The sequence below is a fragment of the Oratosquilla oratoria genome, chromosome 25, assembly GCF_046742065.1.
Source record: "Oratosquilla oratoria isolate Oo_2021 chromosome 25, ASM4674206v1, whole genome shotgun sequence".
Lineage (NCBI taxonomy): Eukaryota > Metazoa > Arthropoda > Malacostraca > Stomatopoda > Squillidae > Oratosquilla > Oratosquilla oratoria.
The window spans coordinates 25229307-25251659 of record NC_134801.1 but is presented as its reverse complement, the minus strand read 5'-3'; the positions used below and the strand labels follow the sequence as shown (position 1 = coordinate 25251659).

Below are 22353 nucleotides of genomic sequence, written 5' to 3'. Positions count from 1 at the left end.
GGGTGTAACACTTCGCAAAGTTCTCACACAATCTCATAAATACATCATAAATCTTATACAATTTTGGGTTGGGGTGGGTTTGTGCATCATGAGTTTCATTATTTACAAAATGAAGATACTGTTTTATCTTACTGTACCGTTTCAGAGTCATTAGCTTCCGAAAAATTGGTCTTTCAAGCAGTTCATCTTGTGACCAGTTCATTTCTTCTTCTGGCATTTTCACAATACCCTGTAGCATTTTCATGGCAAAAAATACAAAAATTTCTGTCTCTGTTACAGGGCGCCACAAAGAATCGCATTATACAGTTTGTTCAGCAAAACGATTAGTCTCTACCAGTACACAGTCAATAATCCTGTTATCGATAAAAAGACTGAAGAATTCAAAAGGACTCATTTTTGTTGGGTCTTCATCAGTCGTAATTCCAGGATTTCCTGTGAATGGGAAACGTGCTGGTGCTGCATTCATGCTGTCCTCTGACAACTCTAGGCTTCTCCAAGCTCTTGCATCACCTTCCTCCTCCGCTCCATCATCACTAATGGAGAAATAGTCATTGTCTGATGAACTGGCACTGTCATCAGAAGTATTCAAGCTCCTGAGGGAAGGTTCATATTCACTATCTTCCTCAGAATTAGACATTTGGGGTGTAATTTATTTGAAAAAGCCACACAAAACGAGTGGTAATGTGGATGAAGACTGCACCTGCCAACAGTGGCTGCCATAGCAAGTCTAACTAGAATGGCCTTGAACTGCCTGTGCTACCCTATCGCCTCTGCCAAACGCACGATATGACAAGACTACTTGTTTCACACGTAGAATTGCTTAGAAAGGCTCAGAATCGACGAGTAAATACGTCTGTAGCTGGTTTTTGAAGATTAATTTTAGACGAGTATTCTCGTCGACGACTAGAAAAAAAAACATTAGGTGAAAACGAGTCTACTCGTTTCTGTCAGGGAAGGGGTTAATCCCTCTATGCACTCATTTAAATCTATCCAAAAAGCCTCCCTTTCCTCTACACTCTTCTCACTACCAGATCCATATGCACTTACAAAAACCCACATCTCCCTTCCTAGTTTCACCTTCATCCACATTAACCTTGAAAAAACCTCCTTCCACTGCACCACACATTCACCTATCTCTTAAATTACAAGTATAGCCACCCCTTCTCTCTCTCTCATCCTCTCTTCATTCCTGAGATCCTCCCAACTATACTCCCAAACTTAAACTCACCCCACCCTTTCAACTTGGTTTCACTCAATGCCAACACATCCACCTTTCTTCTCACAAACATATTGCCTATCTCTTCCATTTTACTCTCATCTGTACCAAATCCACACACATTAAAATACCCAAACCTTAAGGTACTGGTTGGAAAACTCCTCCCAGACCCTATGCCTTTATTAATTTATTTATCTTTTATTCATTTTTATTTTTTTAAGAAATGTCCCCTTTGAGGCTAAAGAAAAAAGTATGCCTAGTCCTATCCCTGTCCCATTTTTGTCGTCTTATATGACTCAGGGTTCGGCAAAATGAGAAAATTAATATTCAGAGAAATGGTACAGGACAGTAACAAAAGTGGTATAGCATAACAGAGGGACAGTTGTAATATAATAAAGTATCATCATTTCTCTATGAATAGAGATTTCCTCTACCACACACAAAAATGACATGTGGCTTTGTCTATATGGGTGCATCATATAGACTCTAAAGTAACAGTTGCATGCTACTTAGCATTTTTTAGCCCAACAATAACATGCAGCCAATACCCCAGACAGGGCATTACTCAGAGTAAAAGAGAACAAGTAATACAGCAGTGACTTTATATCTTATAATGTGAATAGTGTGATGCACCGTTCATATGACAGCTGATGCAGCCAATGAGAATTTGACTTTTACTGAAGTGGATAATGTCACATCCATCTTCCTTCACATAAACATATAGCCTATCCCTTCCCTTTTACTCTCATCTGTGAGAATCAACACCGTGTGAGATCAAAACCTTTATTGGTACGACGTTTCGCTTGTTACAGCTTTTTCAAGTACAGACATATGGCAAACACTCTGAGTACATATAGGCCAACGGGGAAGGAACTGGGAGAGGTTATCAGGGAGGGGTGGGTGGTAGGTGGAAGGGAGGAGGGGGGGAGGTGTGGGAAGGGGACGGGTGGGACTTGGTGGAGAAAAAGGAGGACATTTCGGACAGTTTGTTGAAAAGGACTAAGGGGGACATTTCATACATTTGTATAATGCGGGTAACAGATGGATGTTAGGGGGGGCGATGTTGAACATGCCTCTTTTCTGCTCAATGGTTTTGAAGATTTGAATGGCGGCCACTTCCAGGCATTTCCTCCTCACCCTGTCTGGTTCACTAAAAAGAAGCTCTGCATTATCCCAATCCATCAGGTGGTCATTGGTGTTCCGGTGGATAACACAGGCGTTGGTGGTGATGTTGTTCCGGGAATCGTAGCAATGCTCCTGGATCCGGGTCTTCAGGTCACGGGAGGTCTTGCCGATATATACTCTATCACATCCAGCACAGGGTATGCGGTAGACACCAGCGTTTTTTCCCCACATCTCGTCCTGGCTGTCACTCCTTCTAGAGCTCTTTGATAGTCCTGCTGGACTGGCCCACTACTTGAATGTTACAGCGCCCAAGTGTCCGGGTGAGGGTGGTGGTGACGCTGCTGGCTGGAAGGATAACCCTCCTAGCTGGATCTTTCGCTGGCTCCCGCCCTTCCATTATTTTGAGTGCCTTTTTCTTGCACTGGTGGATGATGCACTCTGGATATTTTAATTTCTGAAAGACCTCCTTTATGTGCCTAAACTCGTCCTCTAAGAATTCAGGGCTACAAATTCTGAGAGCTCTGAGGTAGAAACCTATAACTACATCTTTCTTAATACTGAGGTCATGGTGTGAAAGGAAGCGAGTCAGATCGTCCTTATTGGTTGGTTTCCTGTAGACTGTAAATTTTAAAAGATTATCTTGTTTGATAATAAGGGTATCCAAAAATGGAAGGGAATCGTTGATTTCTTTCTCCAAGGTGAACTGGATGGATGGCTCAACCTCATTCAGTGCCGCTTGGAGTTTGGGGATGTCAAACCGTCTGTACCACAACCACTTACATTTGATGACCCAAATTGTAGGGTACTGATTGTCCCACTTTGTTGCCTTTTATGACTAGCATGGAAAACATACATACATATACCAATGGTTATTTCCCCCTTACAAAGGAGGTAGCCAAAAAACAAAAGCATAAAATCCACTCCCACCCATTCCATCTCTACATACTCCACTCCCATTCACCCACCTCCCTCCCTCTTATCTTGGTTCCTCCAGGATGATGCATGGGAAACACTGTGGCAAAATTCTTTCTTCCCACTATCACAGGGGACAGAGGCAAAAAGTAAGTATACTCACGAAATGGAACAGGGCAGTTTTAAGAGAGAACAGCATAATGGAGAGATAGTCATATTATAAAAGTAGTATCATTCCTGTGGAAGTAAAGATTTTACTCCAACAGACAAAATGATGTTTGGCTCTAGTATGTAGGGGCACCCCAAAACAGTCCCTAAAGCATTGGCTTCATGCTACTAGCAATTAATATTGCACCAATAACATGGAGTCAATACACCAGTACAAGGTGTTGAAAACTACATATAATAAAAGGAGAATAAGAGATAGAACCTTACAAGCACAGCTCCTTTCCTGTATATCCCAATTAGAACACATACAAGCACACCAACCTCTACCAAACTGTTTTGATACTCACAAGTCTGATGATGATCCAGGTTGTCCTGTGGAAGGAGTCCCAGCACCACCCTGGATGATGATGTCAAGCACTGCTTTAGCTGCAGCATGTTTAGCTTTTTTCTTGCTCTGTCCTGAACCATTAGCTGTCAAAGATTTTAAAAATTTAAGTAGAAAAATTTGGAACAGGTGATGATCCTAAATTTATAAAACCAAATAAACTCAATCATTATCTACATACCAAGAGCTTTTTCCCCCTTACAAAGGAGGTAGCCAAATCAGAGCCATGTACCTATTCCCAGCAATTTCACTCCCTTCCACCACCCCCTCCCCCCTCCCATCTGATCTCCTCATGGATGCCTAGTCATTCCTGCATCTGCCAACTACCCTGGGACAAATGTAATGCTGCAAGTCACAGCACATACACAGCAAGGCTGTTTCACTTAACCATCAACTCCCCTTCTCCGTCCTCTCATGCAGAAAATAAGAAGACAGGGAGAAATCCCTTCAGGTTGTGTCAAAATATCATTCACACATAACCATCCCCCTTCCCCCCATCCCCCACTTCATTCCACAACAGTATCATCCATACACAGTAACTCTCTACTCACCCCTGTCCTTCCTTCTCCCTTCCTTACTCAACAGACATTCCCCTCTTCCTCAGCATCTCCTTAACCCCATCCATCCATCTTATCCTCAGTCATCCCTTCAAGTTCACTCCCCCCACCTCTGCCTTCCACAACTCTTTTACCAATCTTTCATCACTCATTCTTTCCATGTGTCCAAATCATCCCAACCTTTCATCAGCTATATCTGCCATCTCCTTTTCCACTCCCGCTCTCCTCCTCACCTCCTAATTTCTCACTCTATCCAACCTTGTAACCCCTACCATACTTTTCAGGCATCTCATCTCAAACACATTTAACTTTTCCTCTCTGCTTAAATAGAAAATGCGATTACAAAAGAATTAGAAAGAATGTCATTATGGAGGGGCGACTACAATAAATATAATCAAGACGCCGATATGGCAGCCTCGCGAATACACTCGCTCCCCATGACGCCTACGTGTGCGGCACCGTATGGAAGGGGTTAAATTCCAAGTTTCTCCTCCATACAATTCCATTGGCACAATCACCCCTTCATACAAACTTCTCTTTGGATCCATTTCCAGTTGCCTATTTCTCATAACACTTTTTAATCCCCCAAGGCATTTATTAGTTTCACTCAATCTACAGTTTACTTCCACCTCCATTCCTCCCTTTCCTGTCACATGTGATCCCAAATACTTAAAGCTATCCACTTCCTCCAGCGTCTCTCCTTTTAGACTTACTTCCAACTCACTGCCACCCTCTCCCCTTGTACATCTCATCACCTTACTTTTACCCACATTTATTTTCAACTTTCTCCTACTGCATACCTTCCCAAACTGTCACTAACTCCCTTAATCCCTCATCTGATCCTGCCACAAGTGCAGTATTGTCAACAAACAACAACTGGCTCACCTCCCACTTCTCTTTTCTTTAATCATCTCCAATCCCCTACCCATTACCTTTACCTTATGCACCACCCCATCCATGTACACATTGAACAGCCATGGTAACATAACACATCCTAATGTAGTCCCACCTTTAACTCAAACCACTCATTCTCTCCAATTCCCATTCTAACACAGGTTCTATTACATTTGTAAAAACCTTTGACTGCCCTTAACAGCTTTCCTCCAATCCCATGTATCTGCAATACCTCCCACAGTGCTTTCATATCTACATTGTCAACCTGTTCCAAATCCATGACCACCCAAGAAAAAAAAATCCTTACCTTTTCCTAAAGCTTTCTCACATATCTGCCTTAACACAAAAATCTGATCCACACAACCTCTACCTTTCCTAAATCTACACTGTTCCTCACCAATACTCCCTCTATTCCTCTCCCAATCCTCTTAATTAAAACCCTCCCATAAACCTCCCCAACTATAATTAACAAAGTGATCCTTCTGAAACTACTACACAAACAATTGTCCCTTTTTCCTTTATAAAGTGGAACTATACAGGCACTTCTCCAGTCCTCTGGCACTCTACCCTCCCTTAGACACACATTAAATCTCACTAACTAGTCCACTATTACTGTACCTCCTCTCTTCAGACATCCTACTTTGCAACCAGTCCCTGAATGTTCACTTCTTCTCTTCTACTTTCACTTCATCATCCCACCACTCACTACCCTTCCTTCTATTCCCTCCCATCTTCCTTCTCCCACATACAATCTTTGCACATCATTGACTCCCTCCTTGAACCATCCCCATTCCTCTTCCACACCTATTTCCATTCTATACTTCCCCGCCTCCCCATACAATTCTCTCAGCTTCTCCTTGTACTCCAGCTCCTTTTCATCTAAACAGTTTGTTCTAAGTACCTCTCTACCTTCCGCACTTTTCCTCTTTCTCCACTAATCCTCCACTCCCAACTTACCATCCACCAAAAAATTATCTGATATTCCCCCACTCTCTCCCCTAAGAATATACATACAAATACCAAGGGCATTTTCCCCTTTACAAGGGAGGTAGCCAAAGTCAAAGGTATAAATACACTCCCACCCATTTCATCGCCACATACTCCACTCCCATTCACCACCCCTCCCTCCCTCTTTTCTTGGTTTCTCCTGGATGACGGATCATCCCTGCATCTTGCCCACTGCCCTGGATCAGAAGCAATGTAGCGAGACACAGTCATTTAATCTGTGATCCCTTCTCTCCGTCTGCTCATGCAGAGAGAGACAAAACAGGGAGAAATTCCTTCGGGCTGCATCAAAATTTTCACACATACTCCCTCACCCCCCCCATCCCCTACCCACTCCTTTCCCTACATCACAGCATCATCCATACACAACCATTCTCCACTAACCTCTATCTTCTGTCTTCTCCCTTCCTTCCTCAACATACATTCCCTTCTTTGTCAATGCCCCTTTTACCCCATCCATTTCAATCTTAGGCCCTCTCATGTTCGCTTCCTCCACCTCTGCCTTCCACACACCTTTTACTAATTTTTCTTTACTCCTTCTTTCCATATGTCCAAACCATCCCAATACTCTTTCATCAACCCTATCTCCCAACTCCCTTTCCACCCCTGCTCTCCTCCTCACATCCTCATTTCTCACTCTATCCAGCCCAGTAACCCCTACCTTACTTCTCAGGCATTTCATCTCAAACACATTTAAACTCTTCCTCTCTTATGTTCCATGTTTCTGCCCCATACAGCCATACAGTGCTATTGGCACAATCACTCCATATAATCTCCTCTTAGTATCCATTCCCAAATATCTATTTCTCATTACACTTTTCAATCTCCCAAGGCATATACTTGCTTCTCTCAGTCTACATCCACCTCCACTTCTCCCTTTCCTGTCACATTTGCACCCAAGTATCTGAAGCTATCCACTTCCTCCAGTCTCTCTCCCTTAATACTCACTTCCGATTTGCTGCCATCCTCTCCCATTGTACATCTCATCACCTTACTTTTACCCACATTTGTCTTCAACTTCCTTCTTTCGCACACCTTCCCAAACTCCATCACCAACTTCCTCAATACCTCCTCTGATCCTACTATAAGCAGTGTTGTCAGCAAACAACAACTGGCTTATCTCCCATTTTCTTTAATCATTTCCAAACCCCAGCCTATTATCCTTGCATTTACATTTTGCACCACTCCATCCATGTATAAATTGAAGAGCCAAGGTGACATAACACATCACTAGCAAAGTCCCACCTTTACCTCAAACCACTCGCTCTCTCCATTTCTAACTCTAACACAGGCTCTACTATTCATGTAAATACTCGACTCCTCTTCATAACTTCCCCCCTATCCCATATATCTGCAATACCTCCCACAGTGCCTTCCTGTCTACTCTGTCATAAGCCTTTTCTAAATCTATAAAGGCTCAAAAAACATTCTTATCTTTTCCTATAGCTTTCTCACATATCTGCATTATCACAAAAAGCTCATATATGCAACCCCTACCTGTCCTAAACCCACCCTGTTCCTCACCGATACTCCCTCTGTTCCTCTCCTAATCCTCTCCATAGAAACCCTCCCATAAGCCCCAACTACACTCAACAATATAATCCCTCTGAAACTAATACACTCACACTTGTCCCCTTTTCCCTTGTTAAGTGAAATTATGGGCACTCTTCCAGTCCTCCGGCAGCACTCTACCCTCTATTAGACAAATGTTAAACATCACCACCATCCAGTCCACCATCATTGTACCTCCCTTCATTAGATACTGCATGACATCCATCTAACCCAGGTGCCTTACCTGCTCTCATAATTTTTATAACTGCTTTCACCTCATCTTTTCTTATTTCTCCTCCATTTTCCTCATTCTTCACTGCCTTTTTCTTAGTGCTTCCCACTGCAACTACCTTTCCCCCCTATCTTCCTTCACATTTAGCAACTCCCTAAAAATACACAGCCCATCTCCCTCTTCCTTCCATCATCATCTCTCCATCTGCACCTTGCTTTTTCTTCTCTACTTGATTTGCCTCCTCTTCCTCTCATAATTTCTTTCCAAAACATCTTTTTATTACTTTCAAAATTTTCTTTCATACTCTTACACCATTTCACATCTGCTATCTTCTTTGCCTCCTTTATCTTATGCTTTATTTCTCTTTTCTTTGTATATCTCATATGATTCTCTCATCCTACTTTGTAACCAATCTGTGAATGCTCATTTCTTCTCTTCTACAATCTTCTTTGCTTCATCATCCCACCACTCACTATCCTTCCCTTCTATATCCTCCCATCCTCCTTGTTCCACACCCCATCTTTGCACACACTCCATTCCTGAGAACATGGACAGCCAAACTCTTCCTACTCTTTTCCTAGATACCACTACATAGTTCATTAATCCCTTATCAACCACATTTTCATCCACTACCCTCTCCCATGTGTATTTATGCTTGACCTTTCTAAACACTGTTTACTATTATCAACTCTCTAAACACATCTTGGTCATTAACCACTTCCATACGGTGACGCCTACGTAGGCGTCATGAGGAGCAAGTGGGTACGCGATGATGCCGACATCGGCGTCTTGATTATATTTATTGTAGTCGTACCTACATAACCTCCATTCTCTCTAAACTTTATTTTTTTATAATGTGATTATGACGCAACATCGCACGTCGGGCAGCTAATGCTGCTAGACGTGCGATGTGTCCCGGAGTGAAGAGGTCAACTCTCACCTATGACTTTCACCAGGCACTCGACACCTCCCAACAACTCAATCTATTGGTTCACCTCCTACTCTAGCATTAAGATCTCCCAATACCACATTTATATTCCTCCCAAAACTCTCTACACATTTATTTAACCCCTTCCATACGGTGCCGCATACATAGGCGTCATAAGGAGCAGGTGGATACGCGAGGCTGCCATATCGGCGTCTTGATTATATTTATTGTAGTTGCCACTCTGTAATGACATACTCTCTAAACTGTCTGTAATCACATTTTCTATGGTTATCAAAATTCACGGGTGAAAGAGAGAACGATCGATATAAGCGGTGACTATATTTTATGATGCGAGTATTATTACGACACATCGTACGGCTGGCATCGGCTGCTGCCCGCGAGATTTAAGGCCCGTACTGAAGAGGTTAAATCTGTCAAAAAAAAAAAAAAAAAAATCCTCTACACTTGTCTCACTACCAAACCCATATGCGCTTAGAAAGGCCCACATCTCCCTTCCCAGTTTCACCTTCATCCACATTAACCATGAAGAAACCTCCTTCCACTCTATCATTCAGTTACCTACCTCTTCACTTACTAGTAGAGCAACCCATTCCCTTGCTCTTCCTCTCCTCACTCCTGACACCCTTCCCACTACATTCACAAACTCAAAATCACCCCTCCCTTTCAATTTAGTCTCGCTTAATGCCAACACATAAATCTTCCTTCTCACATTCTATCTCTTCCCTTTTACTCTCATTTGTACCACACCCACACACATTAAAAGACCCAAACCTTAGGGTTCTGGTTGGGAAACTCCTCCCAGACCCTCTTATGCCCTGACTTTTCACAGGAATGTCCCCTTTGGGGCCACAGAGAGTAGGATGCCCAGTCCAACACTTCATCCCATTTCAGTTGCCTTTATGGCCAGAGTGGGAAGACTCAGTGGCAGTATTCTTTTCCCCCTACCACAGGGGACAGCAAAAATTGAAATATATATTCAAGTGGTACAGGATAGTATGAAGAGGGGGTGTGGCAGCACAGCAGAGGGAGAGTTGCAGTACAATAAAGTAGCACCATTTCTATATGATTAGAGATTTCCTCTACCATAGTCAAAATGATGCAAGGCTTTGGTCTGTAGGGGTGCCCCATATAGTTCCTAAAGTACTGACTGCATGCTACTGCACAATAACATGCAGTCAATACCCTTGATGGGGAACTTATGAAATAAATACACAAATACATACATACATACATATACCAAAGACCTTTTCCCCTTTTAACCCCTTCCATACGGTGCCGCACACGTAGGCGTCATGGACTTAGGTCTCGGTGGCAGCAGCCAATGCCAGCCGTACGACGTGTCGTAATAATACTCGCATCATAAAATATAGTCGCCGCTTATATCGATCGTTCTCTCTTCACCCGTGAATTTTGATAACCATAGAAAATGCGATTACAAAAGAATTAGAAAGAATGTCATTATGGAGGGGCGACTACAATAAATATAATCAAGACGCCGATATGGCAGCCTCGCGAATACACTCGCTCCCCATGACGCCTACGTGTGCGGCACCGTATGGAAGGGGTTAAAGGAGGTGGCCAGCCAAAGCATCCACCTACCCTTCACCCATCCCACATCCATTTGTTTTTCCTTTTATTTTAGTTCTTTGAGGCTGCAGGATCATCTGTCTTCCACCCACTGTTTACATCAGAAGCAACATGGCAGGGCACAGTATCTCCACAGTAGGGCCTGATGCCAAAAGCTGGTTTACCTCAACAGCCTCATTGCATGGTGACCTTCTCCCCTGTGGGATATGTTGGGCAGTCAGGCAAGTAGCACACCCCACCAGCTCACCCAGCAATATGGTTACTCAATAGGCACCAAACACCAATAAAGACAACAAGCACCCACTCGTATCACTCGCCCATTATATGGTGTAGTGAACCAGTGAACAAACCTATATGTTCACCATGGCTGCACGTCTTCATCTACCTACTTGCAGCCTTGCAGTGGCAGTTGGCAATGTGGCCCAGTCACCACCCTTCAGCCCTTCAGTCCTCAGCCTCTGAAAAATACGGCATAAATGTCCACTGCAGCATTCCAATCGTGAAGGCACTCTATGGAATGCTGGTTGGAGCTCAATAACTTTTTGCCGGCAGAAGCAGTCCTGCACATCTGCCTCCATTGCATATTGGCTCTACAGTGCCCGTTGGACTCCAGGTTCACCGCAGTTCAGTGGGAAGCACTTGCCATTCAAAATGCTCTAGATGCAATTGGTTGCATAGCCCTTCAGGCGACCAACCGGGCAGCAGATTGGTGCAAGTTCTTCATGGTGACTCAAGAACCCAGTGAATCCATCTGTGAGTACTTTACGCATTCAACATAGTGTGCGGCAGATTGTAAGCATGTGTGTCCCCACTGTGAGTGCAGTCTGAGTACATCCTCCTCTGTAAGGTAGTATTTACCTAGTTGTACTTTGCGGGAAGGGGAGCTATGCTCGTGGTGTCCCGCCATTGTATCTTGCAGTGTCTAGTTTGCTTTTAAACTCATGAATGGTTTTTGCGCATACTATTTCATTATCCAGTTTGTTCCAAGTGTCCAAAACTCTATGTGGAAAACTGTTTTTCTTCAGTTCTCTTCTATAGCTATGTTTTTTTATTTTCTTTCCATGTCCTCTTGTGTTTCTCTTGTCCCAGTAAAGTAAGTCCTCTCTATCAAGTATCTCTGCACCTTTCATGATTCTGTAGATGGTCAATAGGTCACCTCTCTCTCTTCTTTGCTCCAGTATCGGTAACTCCAGTTTAGCCAATCTTTCCTTGTATGATAGATTTGCAAGCGTGGGTGCCATTTTTGTAGCTGCTCTTTGGATTCTTTCTATTTTCTTTATATTCTTTTTGGTACTGGGGGACCACAATGTCGCCACATACTCTAGTCTAGGCCTTATCAATGTAACCAATATTTTTTTTATCATGTCTTTGTCCAAGTATGCATATGCCACTTTTATTGATCTTAGCAAGTTGTAAGTCTCCCTGACAATTTTGTTAATCTGTTTATCATAGGACAAGTCATTTGTGATAATTACTCCCAAATCTTTTTCGGATCCTACTTTCTTTACTTCCTTGGTTCCAATTGTATATTTTCCTGATATTCTGTTTTTGCTTTTTCCAAACTCCATTATGCTACACTTCTTAGTATTAAAGTCCACTTCCCATTTCTGACTCCAGTTCCATACCCTATTCAGGTCTTCTTGCAGTGCTTCACAGTCCTTATCAGTTTCTACTTTCCTTAACAGTTTGGCGTCATCAGCAAAGAAGCTCATGTAACAGTTCACGTCTTCGTCCATGTCATTCATATAGATAGCAAACATTATTGGTGCCAGTACAGATCCTTGCGGTACTCCACTGATCACCTCTTTCCAATCTGAATATTTTTCTCTGAGCACTACTCTCATCTTTCTATCAGTCAGGAAGTCCTCCATCCATTTTAGTAGGTTCCCTTGTATTCCTCCTATGTGTTCCAGTTTTTTTAGTAATTTTCTGCGTGGTACTTTGTCAAAGGCTTTTTGCAAGTCTAGGAATGCACAATCAGCCCATCCATTTCTTTCTTGCACTATGTCTATTACCCTTGAGTAGATGCATATTAAGTTTGTGGTGCATGATCTTCCTTGTCTGAACCCGAATTGTCTTGGATTTAATATGTTGTCTTCAGATGTTTTACCCATCTATACTTGATGATTTTCTCACAAATTTTGGCTATAGTGCTTGTTAGTGATACTGGCCTATAGTTGGTGGGTTCTTCCTTGTTTCCTCCTTTATATATTGGTACAATGTTAGCATTTTTCCAGTCATTAGGTATCTTTCCTTCTTTGAGTGTGCTATTTATTATAATGTGTATTTTGTCTGTTAGTTCTTCTTTGCATTCCTTTAGAATCCAATTTGCAATAGCATCTGCGCCATGTGATTTTCTGACGTCCAGTTTTGATAGATGTTCTGATATTTCTTTTTGTGATATTGTTAACTCACTCATGTGGGGAGATTGCTTGTTATTATCTACGTCCCAATTTTGTATTTTCTCTCTGGTGAAGACAGATTTAAAGTGGTTGTTCATGACTTCGTCCATCTCTAATTCTTCTGTGTATTCTATATTTCCTTGGTGTAGTTTCACCATTTCCTGTTTGGTTTTAAGTTTACCATTCACATACTGATAGAATAGCTTGGGTTGATCTTTGCGTTTATCTATAATATCCTTCTCATGGTTCCTTTTTTCCTCTCTTCTCACATTAACATACTCATTTCTATAGTTTATATAAATTTGCCATTTGCTTTGTTTTTTGTCTTTTCTCCACTTTTTCCAAGCTTTGTCTCTTCTGTCTTTTGCTTCACTGCATCTTTTGTTGAACCAACATTTAATGTACTCTCTCTCTTGCTTTTGTCTTGGTACATGCCTGTTTACCCCTTCATTATAATTATCCATCAATATATTCCATTTCTCTTCCACTGTTGTCTCTTCCATATAGAATTTTTTCCAGTTTGCATTCCGGAAGAATGTCTTTAGGTTTGCAAAGTCTGTTTTGTTGTACATCAATCTTCCTTTCCTATGCTTTTCCTTCCTCTCCATGTCTATTTCTTCCTTTAGTACAGTTTCAATGAGTACATGGTCACTCTTTCCAATTGGTGTCTTGTACTGGACTTTGTCCACTATTTCAGGTTCTGTTGTAAATATTAAATCTAGTTTCGATGGCTCTTCATTGTTTCTGTACCTTGTGTTTTCACTGACCCATTGGGTCATTGTGTACTCCATGGTCATGTCTAGCAGTACGTTGCCCCACAAGTCATCTGCTCCTCGCACTGTCATGTTGTCCCAACAAATTTCTTTGCAATTGAAGTCCCCCATAATTACCAGGTTACCCTTACCCATTAGTATCTCATTTAGTGATTTTCTTGTATCTTCTAGCATTTTTTTATGTTCGTTCTCTTTCCAAGCATTCGTTTTTGGGGGCACATAGGTCACCACAAACTTTCTACTTTTGATATTCTTGCCTTCGACTTTTATCATGATCAGTTCAACATTACTTTTGCCCTCTGCAACTTTTGTCACGTTTAGGTCTTTCTAGGCCAAGAACATGATTCCCCCTCCCTGTTTCTTATCCAGTAATTGTATAGGCCTTGTCCAATAATGATGGATGGTATTTCACCTCTTAGTTTAGTCTCTACAATTCCCATTATGTCTGGTTTTTCTTCTAACTGATAACCATTGAGTTCAATCAGACCTGAAATTAATCCGTCAATGTTAGTATAGGCCACTTTTAGTTTTCTTCCTTCTCCATTATTTTTTCTGTCCTTGGTTTTTTTGTTTTGATGTGCCATTGTCTCAATCTCATGTTGATTACTCTCCAATGGAATTCTTTGCATTCTGTCTCCGTTCTCATCAAGTTTTTTTCCTTTGCTTCTTCTCTTAGTGATTTTTCTTTTTCTAATTCCTCAGTACCCATTTCTCTTTTTATCCATATCTTATTATATTTTTCACTCTTTGCCAAGTTGCCTACTTTTTCAAATATGTCTTCTACTACCATCTGTGACCTTAATTTTATCTTTAGAGGTCGATTTCTATCATTAGAATAGTGACCGATTCTATATGTCTCTTCCAGGTCTGTGCTTGCATCTCTTTCTCCCCCCTGAATTTCATTTAGGATTTCTACTGCAGTCTCTTTTTCTTCTTTTTCTCTCATGTACCTCGCCAATCCCCGTTTTTCTTAGTCCATATACCACAATACATTTTTTCCTATCTACTGTATCCCTGACCCAGTTAGTTTTTTCGTTAATCACTTGGATAATTGCGTCTTTTGCATTATCCTGCATTTGCCGCTTGACTATTTCTTTAAAAGCAATTTCCTTGTTTTCGATGTTTTCCTTCCACTTCGATCTTTTGTGTCAAGTGTGTGTATACAGTGTAGTATTAAAGAAGGAAATATTTTGCCAGTGCAGATCTTTCAGTGATGTATTTTCATTACGCAAGTTCTGCGTTGCATTCAAGGTGGAGTATAAAGATGTCCGTCAAAGTGGCAGCATCAGCAGGAATTCTGGGCAGGAAAATTTGGTGGCAGTGGCTGGGGTGACATTGCCACCAGATGCACAAGCAGGCCTTCAATATTATAATAACTGTGGTCTAAGGTACAAGACAGGAAAACAGTTGTGCCCTGCAGAGATGTTGGCTTGCCACAGCTGTGGCAGAATCGGACATGCACAGAAAATGTGCAGGAACAAAGGAAAACATGCTGCAGCAGCTGAGGAAATGGAGACCTCTGGTGTTGTTACTGCTGCCGCAGGGCCAGCCCAGAGTCAGCAACATATCTGGGAGACTGTCAACCATGCTCAGAGAGGGAAAAAGTTAACAAAGATCCAAGCAGGCATGCAAGGAACTTGGGCTGGTGCATGTAAACTTCCCTCATCACACCACCACTGCAGGACCTACAGACACCAATGTTGGCAAATCTGTTACAAAATCAGCTGACAGCCTGCCCCCAAAGCCATCCTCACTTTCATCTGCACCAACTTGAATCTGTGGCCAGGCCTATTCTGTGTTAGTACTATTTCAATACTAAATGGTGTCCTGAGAGTAATTGTGCCAATCTGATTCTTTATTAGTAGAATTTACATATACATATATATATATATATATATATATATATATATATATATATATATATATATATATATATATATATATATATATATATATATATATATATATGTCTGGGGATTATTGGTGTAGTATTTAGTTTGGAAGTCTGTCCTGAAGGGCTTGTTTAGTGTTCCGAATGTGTATGTTTAATTTTATTTCCCCCCACCTACATTCTGTCAGTGGTACTTGTCAGATGTAGTGTGATGGGTGTGAGGCGTTATGGTTTTCTGGTATATTTTGAAGAGATGTGTCTTTCTGCATTGTTTCTGACCCAATAGTGAAACAATGAGCAGGATGTAGTAATGATCCTTAATCCACAATAAGACAGGATAAATGGGGCAACAAATGGGAATTACTTGGGTGTGAGATAGGTGATGGGAGGGTGTATGCTTTGGCTGACAACTCCCACCACACCTCATCAGGGGAAGGCCTTTAACCCCTTCCATACGGTGCCGCATATGTAGGTGGCATGAGGAGCAAGTGCATACGCGAGGCTGCCATATCGGCGTCTTGATTATATTTATTGTAGTTGCTCCTGCGTAATGACATACTCTCTAAACTGTCTTCATTACATTTTCTATGGTTATCAAAATTCACGGGTGAAAGAGAGAACGATCGATATAAGCGGTGACTATATTTTATGATGCGAGTATTATTACGACACATCGTACGTCTGGCAGCTAATGCTGCCCGCGAGATTTTGAACTGTACTGAAGAGGTTAAGTGTATATACATGTACATACTGTTTATTATTTTTTATTGTACTTTACATATCTTTCTTTTACAAGGTGAGGAGGGGCAATGGGTTGGGGGCATGCTCTGATCTGGCTACCAACCTTATGAGATGTGGGCTTTTTGGTACATGCATATATATATTTCATGAAGTATCTCTGTGGTGGGGGAAAAGAGTACTGCCACCAAGTATTTCCACTTGGATTGTAAGAGGCGAGAAGAAAGGGATGGAGATTGGGACTAGGCATCCTTCTCCTTATAGTCCCACAGGGGACATTCCTAAAAGAAAAAGTAAAGGCATAAGAGGGTCTAGGAGTTTTCTGACCAGTACCCTAAAGTTTGGGTCTTTTAATGTGCGTGGATGTGGTACAGATGAGAGTAAAAGGGAAGAGATAGGTAGTATGTTTGTAAGAAGAAAGATGGATGTGTTGGCTTTGAATGAAACTAAGTTGAAAGGAAAGGGTGAGCATAACTTTGGGAGTGTAAGTGGAAGGTTATCAGGAGTGAAGAGAGGGCGAGGGAGGGAAGGGGTGGCTATTCTATTAAGTGAAGAGATAGGTAAACGGGTAGTGGAGTGGAAGGAGGTTTCCTCAAGGATAATGTGGATGAAGGTGAAACTGGGAAAGGAAATGTGGGTCTTTGTAAGTGCATATGGGCATGGCAGAGAAGTGTACAAGAAAGGGAGGCCTTTTGGATAGATTTAAATGAGTGCATAGAGGATTTAGGGAGAAATGTCAATGTAATAGTACTGGGAGACCTTAATACTAGGGTAGGAAATGGTCCAATTGATGGAGTGGTTGGGAAATGTGGAGTTCCAGGAAAGAATCGTAGTGGAGAGTTGATGGTGGAAATGTGTCTAGAGAGAGAGTTGATGATAGCAAATACAGTGTTTCGGAAGAAAGTCAAGCATAAGTACACATGGGAGAGGGTGGTGGATGGAAGGGTGGTAGATAGAGCGTTAATGGATTATGTAGTGGTAAATAGGATTATGATAGGACAAGTTAAGGATGTACATGTGCTAAGGGGAGAGGGTGGGGGAATATCAGATCATTTTTTGGTGGAAGGTAAGTTGAGAGTGGAGGATAGATGGAGAAAGAGGAAAAGGACAAAAGGTAGGGAGGTGCTTAGAGTGAACTCTTTAAATGAAAAGGAAAAGGAGGAGTACAAGAAGCTGAAGGAGAAGTGGGAGGGAGTGAAGGATAGAGTAGAGCTAGGTGTGGAGGAGGAGTGGGGATGGTTCAAGGAGGGAGTCATAAAGTGTGCAAGGATGGTGTGTGGAACAAGAAGGACAGGAAGAAATAGAAGGAAGGGTAGTGAATTGGGATGAGGAAACAAAGAAGGTTGTAGAAGAGAAGAAGCGAGCTTTCACAGATTGGTTACAAAATAGGACGAGGGAATCATATGAGAGGTACAAAGAAAAGAAAAGAGAAGCAAAGCAAAAGGTAAAGGAGGCAAAGAGGAGAGCAGATGTGAAGTGGGGTAAGAGTATGACAGAAAATTTTGAAAGTAATAAAAAGATGTTTTGGAAAGAAATTAAGAGAGGACGAGGAGGCGAATCAAGTAGAGAAAAAAAGGTAAAAGGTGCAGATGGAGAGATGATAATGTAAGAGAAGGCAGTAAGGGGAAGATGGGCAGAGTATTTTAGGGAGTTGCTAAATGTGAAGGAGGATAGGGAGGGAAAGATAGCTGCAGTGGGAAATGCTAAGAAAATGACCGTGATGAGTGAGGAAAATGGAGGAGAAATAAGGAAGGATGAAGTGAAGGCAGTTATTAAGATGATGAAAGCAGGTAAGGCACCTGGTCTGGATGGATGCCATGCAGAATGTCTAAAAAAAAAGGAGGTACAGTGATGGTGGACTGGCTGGTGAGGTTATTTAATGTTTGCTGGAGGGAGGGTAGAGTGCCAGGGGACTGGAGGAGTGCCTGTATAGTTCCACTTTACAAGGGAAAAGGGGACAAGTGTGAATGTAGTAGTTTCAGAGGGATTAGCTTGTTAAGTGTAGTTGGGAAGGCTTATGGGAGGATCTTGATTGAGAGGATTAGGAGAGGAACAGAGGGAGTAATTGGTGAGGAAGAGTGTGGATTTAGGACAGGTAGAGGTTGTGTAGATCAGATCTTTGTGGTAAGACAGATATGTGAGAAAGCTATAGGAAAGGGGAAGGATGTTTTTTGGGCTTTTATGGATCTGGAAAAGGCTTATGATAGGGTAGACAGAAAGGCACTGTGGGAGGTTATGCAGATATATGGGATAGGAGGAAAGCTTCTAGGAGCTGTCAAGAGTTTTTATGAGAGTAGTAGAGCTTGTGTCAGGATTAGAAATGGAGAGAGTGAGTGGTTCGAGGTAAAGGTGGGACTTCGTCAAGGATGCGTTATGTCGCCCTGGGGTAGTGCGAGAGGTAAATGCAAGAGTAGTGGTTCAGGGATTGGAAATGGTTAAAGAAAATGGAGAAAAGTGGGAGGTGAGCCAGCTGTTGTTTGCAGACGACACTGCACTTGTAGCAGGATCAGAGGAGGGATTGAGGAAGTTGGTGACAGAGTTTGGGAGAGTATGTGATAGAAGAATGCTAAAGATAAATGTGGGTAAAAGTAAAGTGATGAGATGTACAAGGGGTGAAAGTGGCAGTAGACTGGAAGTGAGCATTAAGGGAGAGTGACTGGAGGAAGTGGATAGTTTTAGATACTTGGGTGCAAATGTGGCAGGGAAAGGTGGAGTGAAGGTGGAGGTAGAATGTAGATTGAGAGAAGTGAGTAAATGCCTTGGTGGATTAAAAAGTGTAATGAGGAATAGACATTTGGGAATGGATACTAAGAGGAGACTGTATGAAGGAGTGATTGTGCCAACAGCACTGTATGGAGCAGAAACATGGAACATAAGAGAGGAAGAGAGAAGGAGTTTGAATGTGTTTGAGATGAGGTGTCTGAGAAGTATGATGGGGGTTACTAGGCTAGATAGAGTGAGAAATGAGGAGGTGAGGAGGAGAACAGGAGTGGAAAGGGAGTTGGGAGATAGGGTTGATGAAAGAGTATTAGGATGGTTTGGACACATGGAAAGAATGAGTGAAGAAAGACTAGTAAAAGAGGTATGGAAGGCAGATGTGGAGGGAGTGAACATGAAGGGACGTCCTAGGATGAGGTGGATGGATGGGGTGAAGGGGGCTTTGAGGAAGAGGGGAATGTCTGTTGAGGAAGGATGGGAGAGGACAGAAGACAGGGGTGAATGGAGAATGGTTGTATATGGATGATGTTGTGATGCATGAGGTGGAATGGGCGGGGAGATGGGGGGTGAGGTAGTATGTGTGAGCAAATTTTGACGCAGCCTGAAGGGATTTCTCCCCGTCTTCTCCTTTTATGCATGGGGGGACGGAAAGGGGGGGCGTCGCCGATTTAATGAAGCGGCCTTGCTGTGGATGTGCTGTGTCTTGCAACACTGCTTCTGACCCAGGGCAGTGGACAAGGTGCAGGGATGACCCGTCATCCAGGAGGTGCTAAGATAAGAGGGAGGGTGGAGGGGTGTGGAGTGTATTCAGGGATGGAATGGGTGGGAATGATTTTATGCCTTTTCCTTTTTAGCTACCTCCCTTGTAATGGGGAAAAAGCCTTGGTATATGTATGTATCTCTTATATGTAGTGTAAAATATTCATAACATGAACACTAACCTGCAAATTCTCCAACAGTAACACGATACACAAAAGTGGGCTCGTGGACTGCCCCTTCTATCTGTAGCAAGTCATATTTTGGTGAGATCCCTCTCCGCATGCACAGCTCTTGCAGCAGGGAAACAGGAGTTTTGGAAGGCAGGGCTGATATTTGCTGAGAATCAATTCAAAGAAGAAAAAGTATAGGTGATTTTTTTTTTTTCTTTTATATTCTATATACAAAAATCCCCCCCCCCTTACAAGTGAGGTAGCCATGTCAAAATGCAAGTACCCACTCCCACCTATTCTATTGCCATCCACCACCCTTTCCTCCCTCTCAACATAGCTCCTCATGGATGATGGGTCATCCCTGTATCCCGCCCACTACCTTGGAATATAGATAGATGAATGTTATCATGGGTTATACTTTCTCTTCTAGTTCTGTGGTAACCTCTATTGGGAACCAAAAATGTACACCAATCAGTGTGCTCCATTAATATCTATTATAATTATTATTATCATCAATTTTTCTTTATGTATTATCCTCCACTTCACATTAATCTATTAATTCTGCATCTCATTCCAGCAGTCACATGTTACATAACTACTATGACTAACAGCCAGCACCAGGATATAACTAGTAAAATCCCTTACCTCCATTGGACTGGTAGAATCTACATTAGGTGGTGGATGGTGGTACATGATGGTAATGATGGACGTTTAAAACTTGCAGCAAGCACTTGGAAGATGAGCAGGTACCACAAATGGCCTCTAAGCAGACACTCAGCAGACAGGCAGGAAATTTGACCAAAAGGACTCTGCTGATTGGTCCTGACACTGAAGGAAGGTCCTCACAAGAGACGGGGGAACATCGCAGCACCACACCAACACCACACTCACTAACTCTCCTGTCAAAATTAATTCATACAGTAAACTAGGAAAAAAATTAACACGTACACATAAAATTGCTTAAATTGTCTAGGGATAACCATTAAAATCTATACAGAGCCATGCTCAGTTGCAGGTCTTTTTCAATTGTGCTGTATGCAATGCAAATCACATTAAAATCAAACAGTTCTCAATGACTTCTTCCCTAACAAGTCTAAGTATACATAGCAATTGTTGACTGGAGTTTCAATTGCTAGGAACTCAAAGACCTACAGTAGCCACTAATGGTAAGGCTCTTCCATAAATCTTTCTGGGAAGCAACTTTGAGCTGTTATCTGTGCTTTATTAATGTTTTATGTCATTGACTTACAGTAGTAGTAATAGTAGGAGAGGTTCAGCTGACCCCTTTTTGTGTGAAAGGGTAAAGGAAATATAGTTGTTGTTGTTCACTTCTGTCTGAGCAGTCCCATCTCCCTGAGGAACAACACAGCTGGAACAGGATTTTCCCACAAATCCCTTATAGAGTGTATATTGTGTTGTTGACATGCATGATTGTGTATAATGCAGTCTTCCATAATATGTTGTATAGTATGGGGAGAAGTGGTGCATCCTGGACAGTTATCTGCAATCCAGTCACCCAGCCAATACTAGTAGCTTAGAAGGGCTGGATAGTCCCCAAACCACAGTCTGACAAGATCGACTCTGTCCTTACAAGGGAGAGAGGATTCAGAGCAATGGATGGCTATTAAGAGGCAGTTGGACAACGATCTAACACTCACAGCTCAAAAACTGAAGAAAAATAACTCTGCATTGCTGCAGGAAATGTCTGTACTTCAAATGTGAAGTATTGGAAATGGGCAATATTAGTAAAAGACCATCCTTAGATTTTTCCTTAGGAAATGAACCCATTACAAATCCAAAAGAAGAGAAAGATTTAGGAATGTTGATACAAGACAACCTGTCACCTGACAGACATATTGGCAGGATTATGGGAGATACATACAGACTACTACAAAAATCACTTAAAGTATGCACAACATACATACATACATATACCAAAGGCTTTTTCCCCTTACATGGGGGGTAGCCAAAAAGAAAAAGGCATAGAAACCACTTCCACCCATTCTATTTCCTATATATTCCACTCCCCTCCACCCTCCTCCCTCCCTCTTATCTTGGCACCTCCTGGATGATGGGTTATCCCTGCATCCTGTCCACTGCCCTGGGTCAGAAGCAGTGTTGCAAGACATACTGGTGAAATAAAAGTACCATACAGCATCATTTACCACTTTTAATAAAAAATTCAAAAAAGTATCTCAAGCAGGCGATGTTCCTATTTAAAGGGACATGGCACAAGACTAGCTTTATATTTGACATTTACATTTGATGTTTTATTTATATAAAAATTTTGGAAGGGTATGTGCATCTGTCAACATATACTG

The 22353-nt window shown here is 42.0% G+C and overlaps 1 protein-coding gene across 2 annotated transcripts in view; it reads right to left on the bottom strand.

The window, feature by feature from the left end:
- Positions 1–20934, bottom strand: part of loqs (double-stranded RNA-binding domain-containing protein loquacious) — a 181044-nt gene extending 160110 nt beyond the window's left edge. The window contains exons 1-3 of one of the 2 annotated variants that reach the window (XM_076208516.1): positions 20678–20934; positions 20045–20198; positions 3769–3892 (exon numbers count right to left, since the gene is read on the bottom strand). In XM_076208516.1, coding sequence (XP_076064631.1) covers positions 3769–3892; positions 20045–20198; positions 20678–20725 — 326 coding nt within the window. In that variant the 5' untranslated portion in view covers positions 20726–20934. The remainder of the gene's footprint in view (positions 1–3768; positions 3893–20044; positions 20199–20677) is intronic. The other variant, XM_076208515.1, reaches the window with a different exon arrangement.
- Between the last annotated feature and the right edge of the window lie 1419 nt (positions 20935–22353).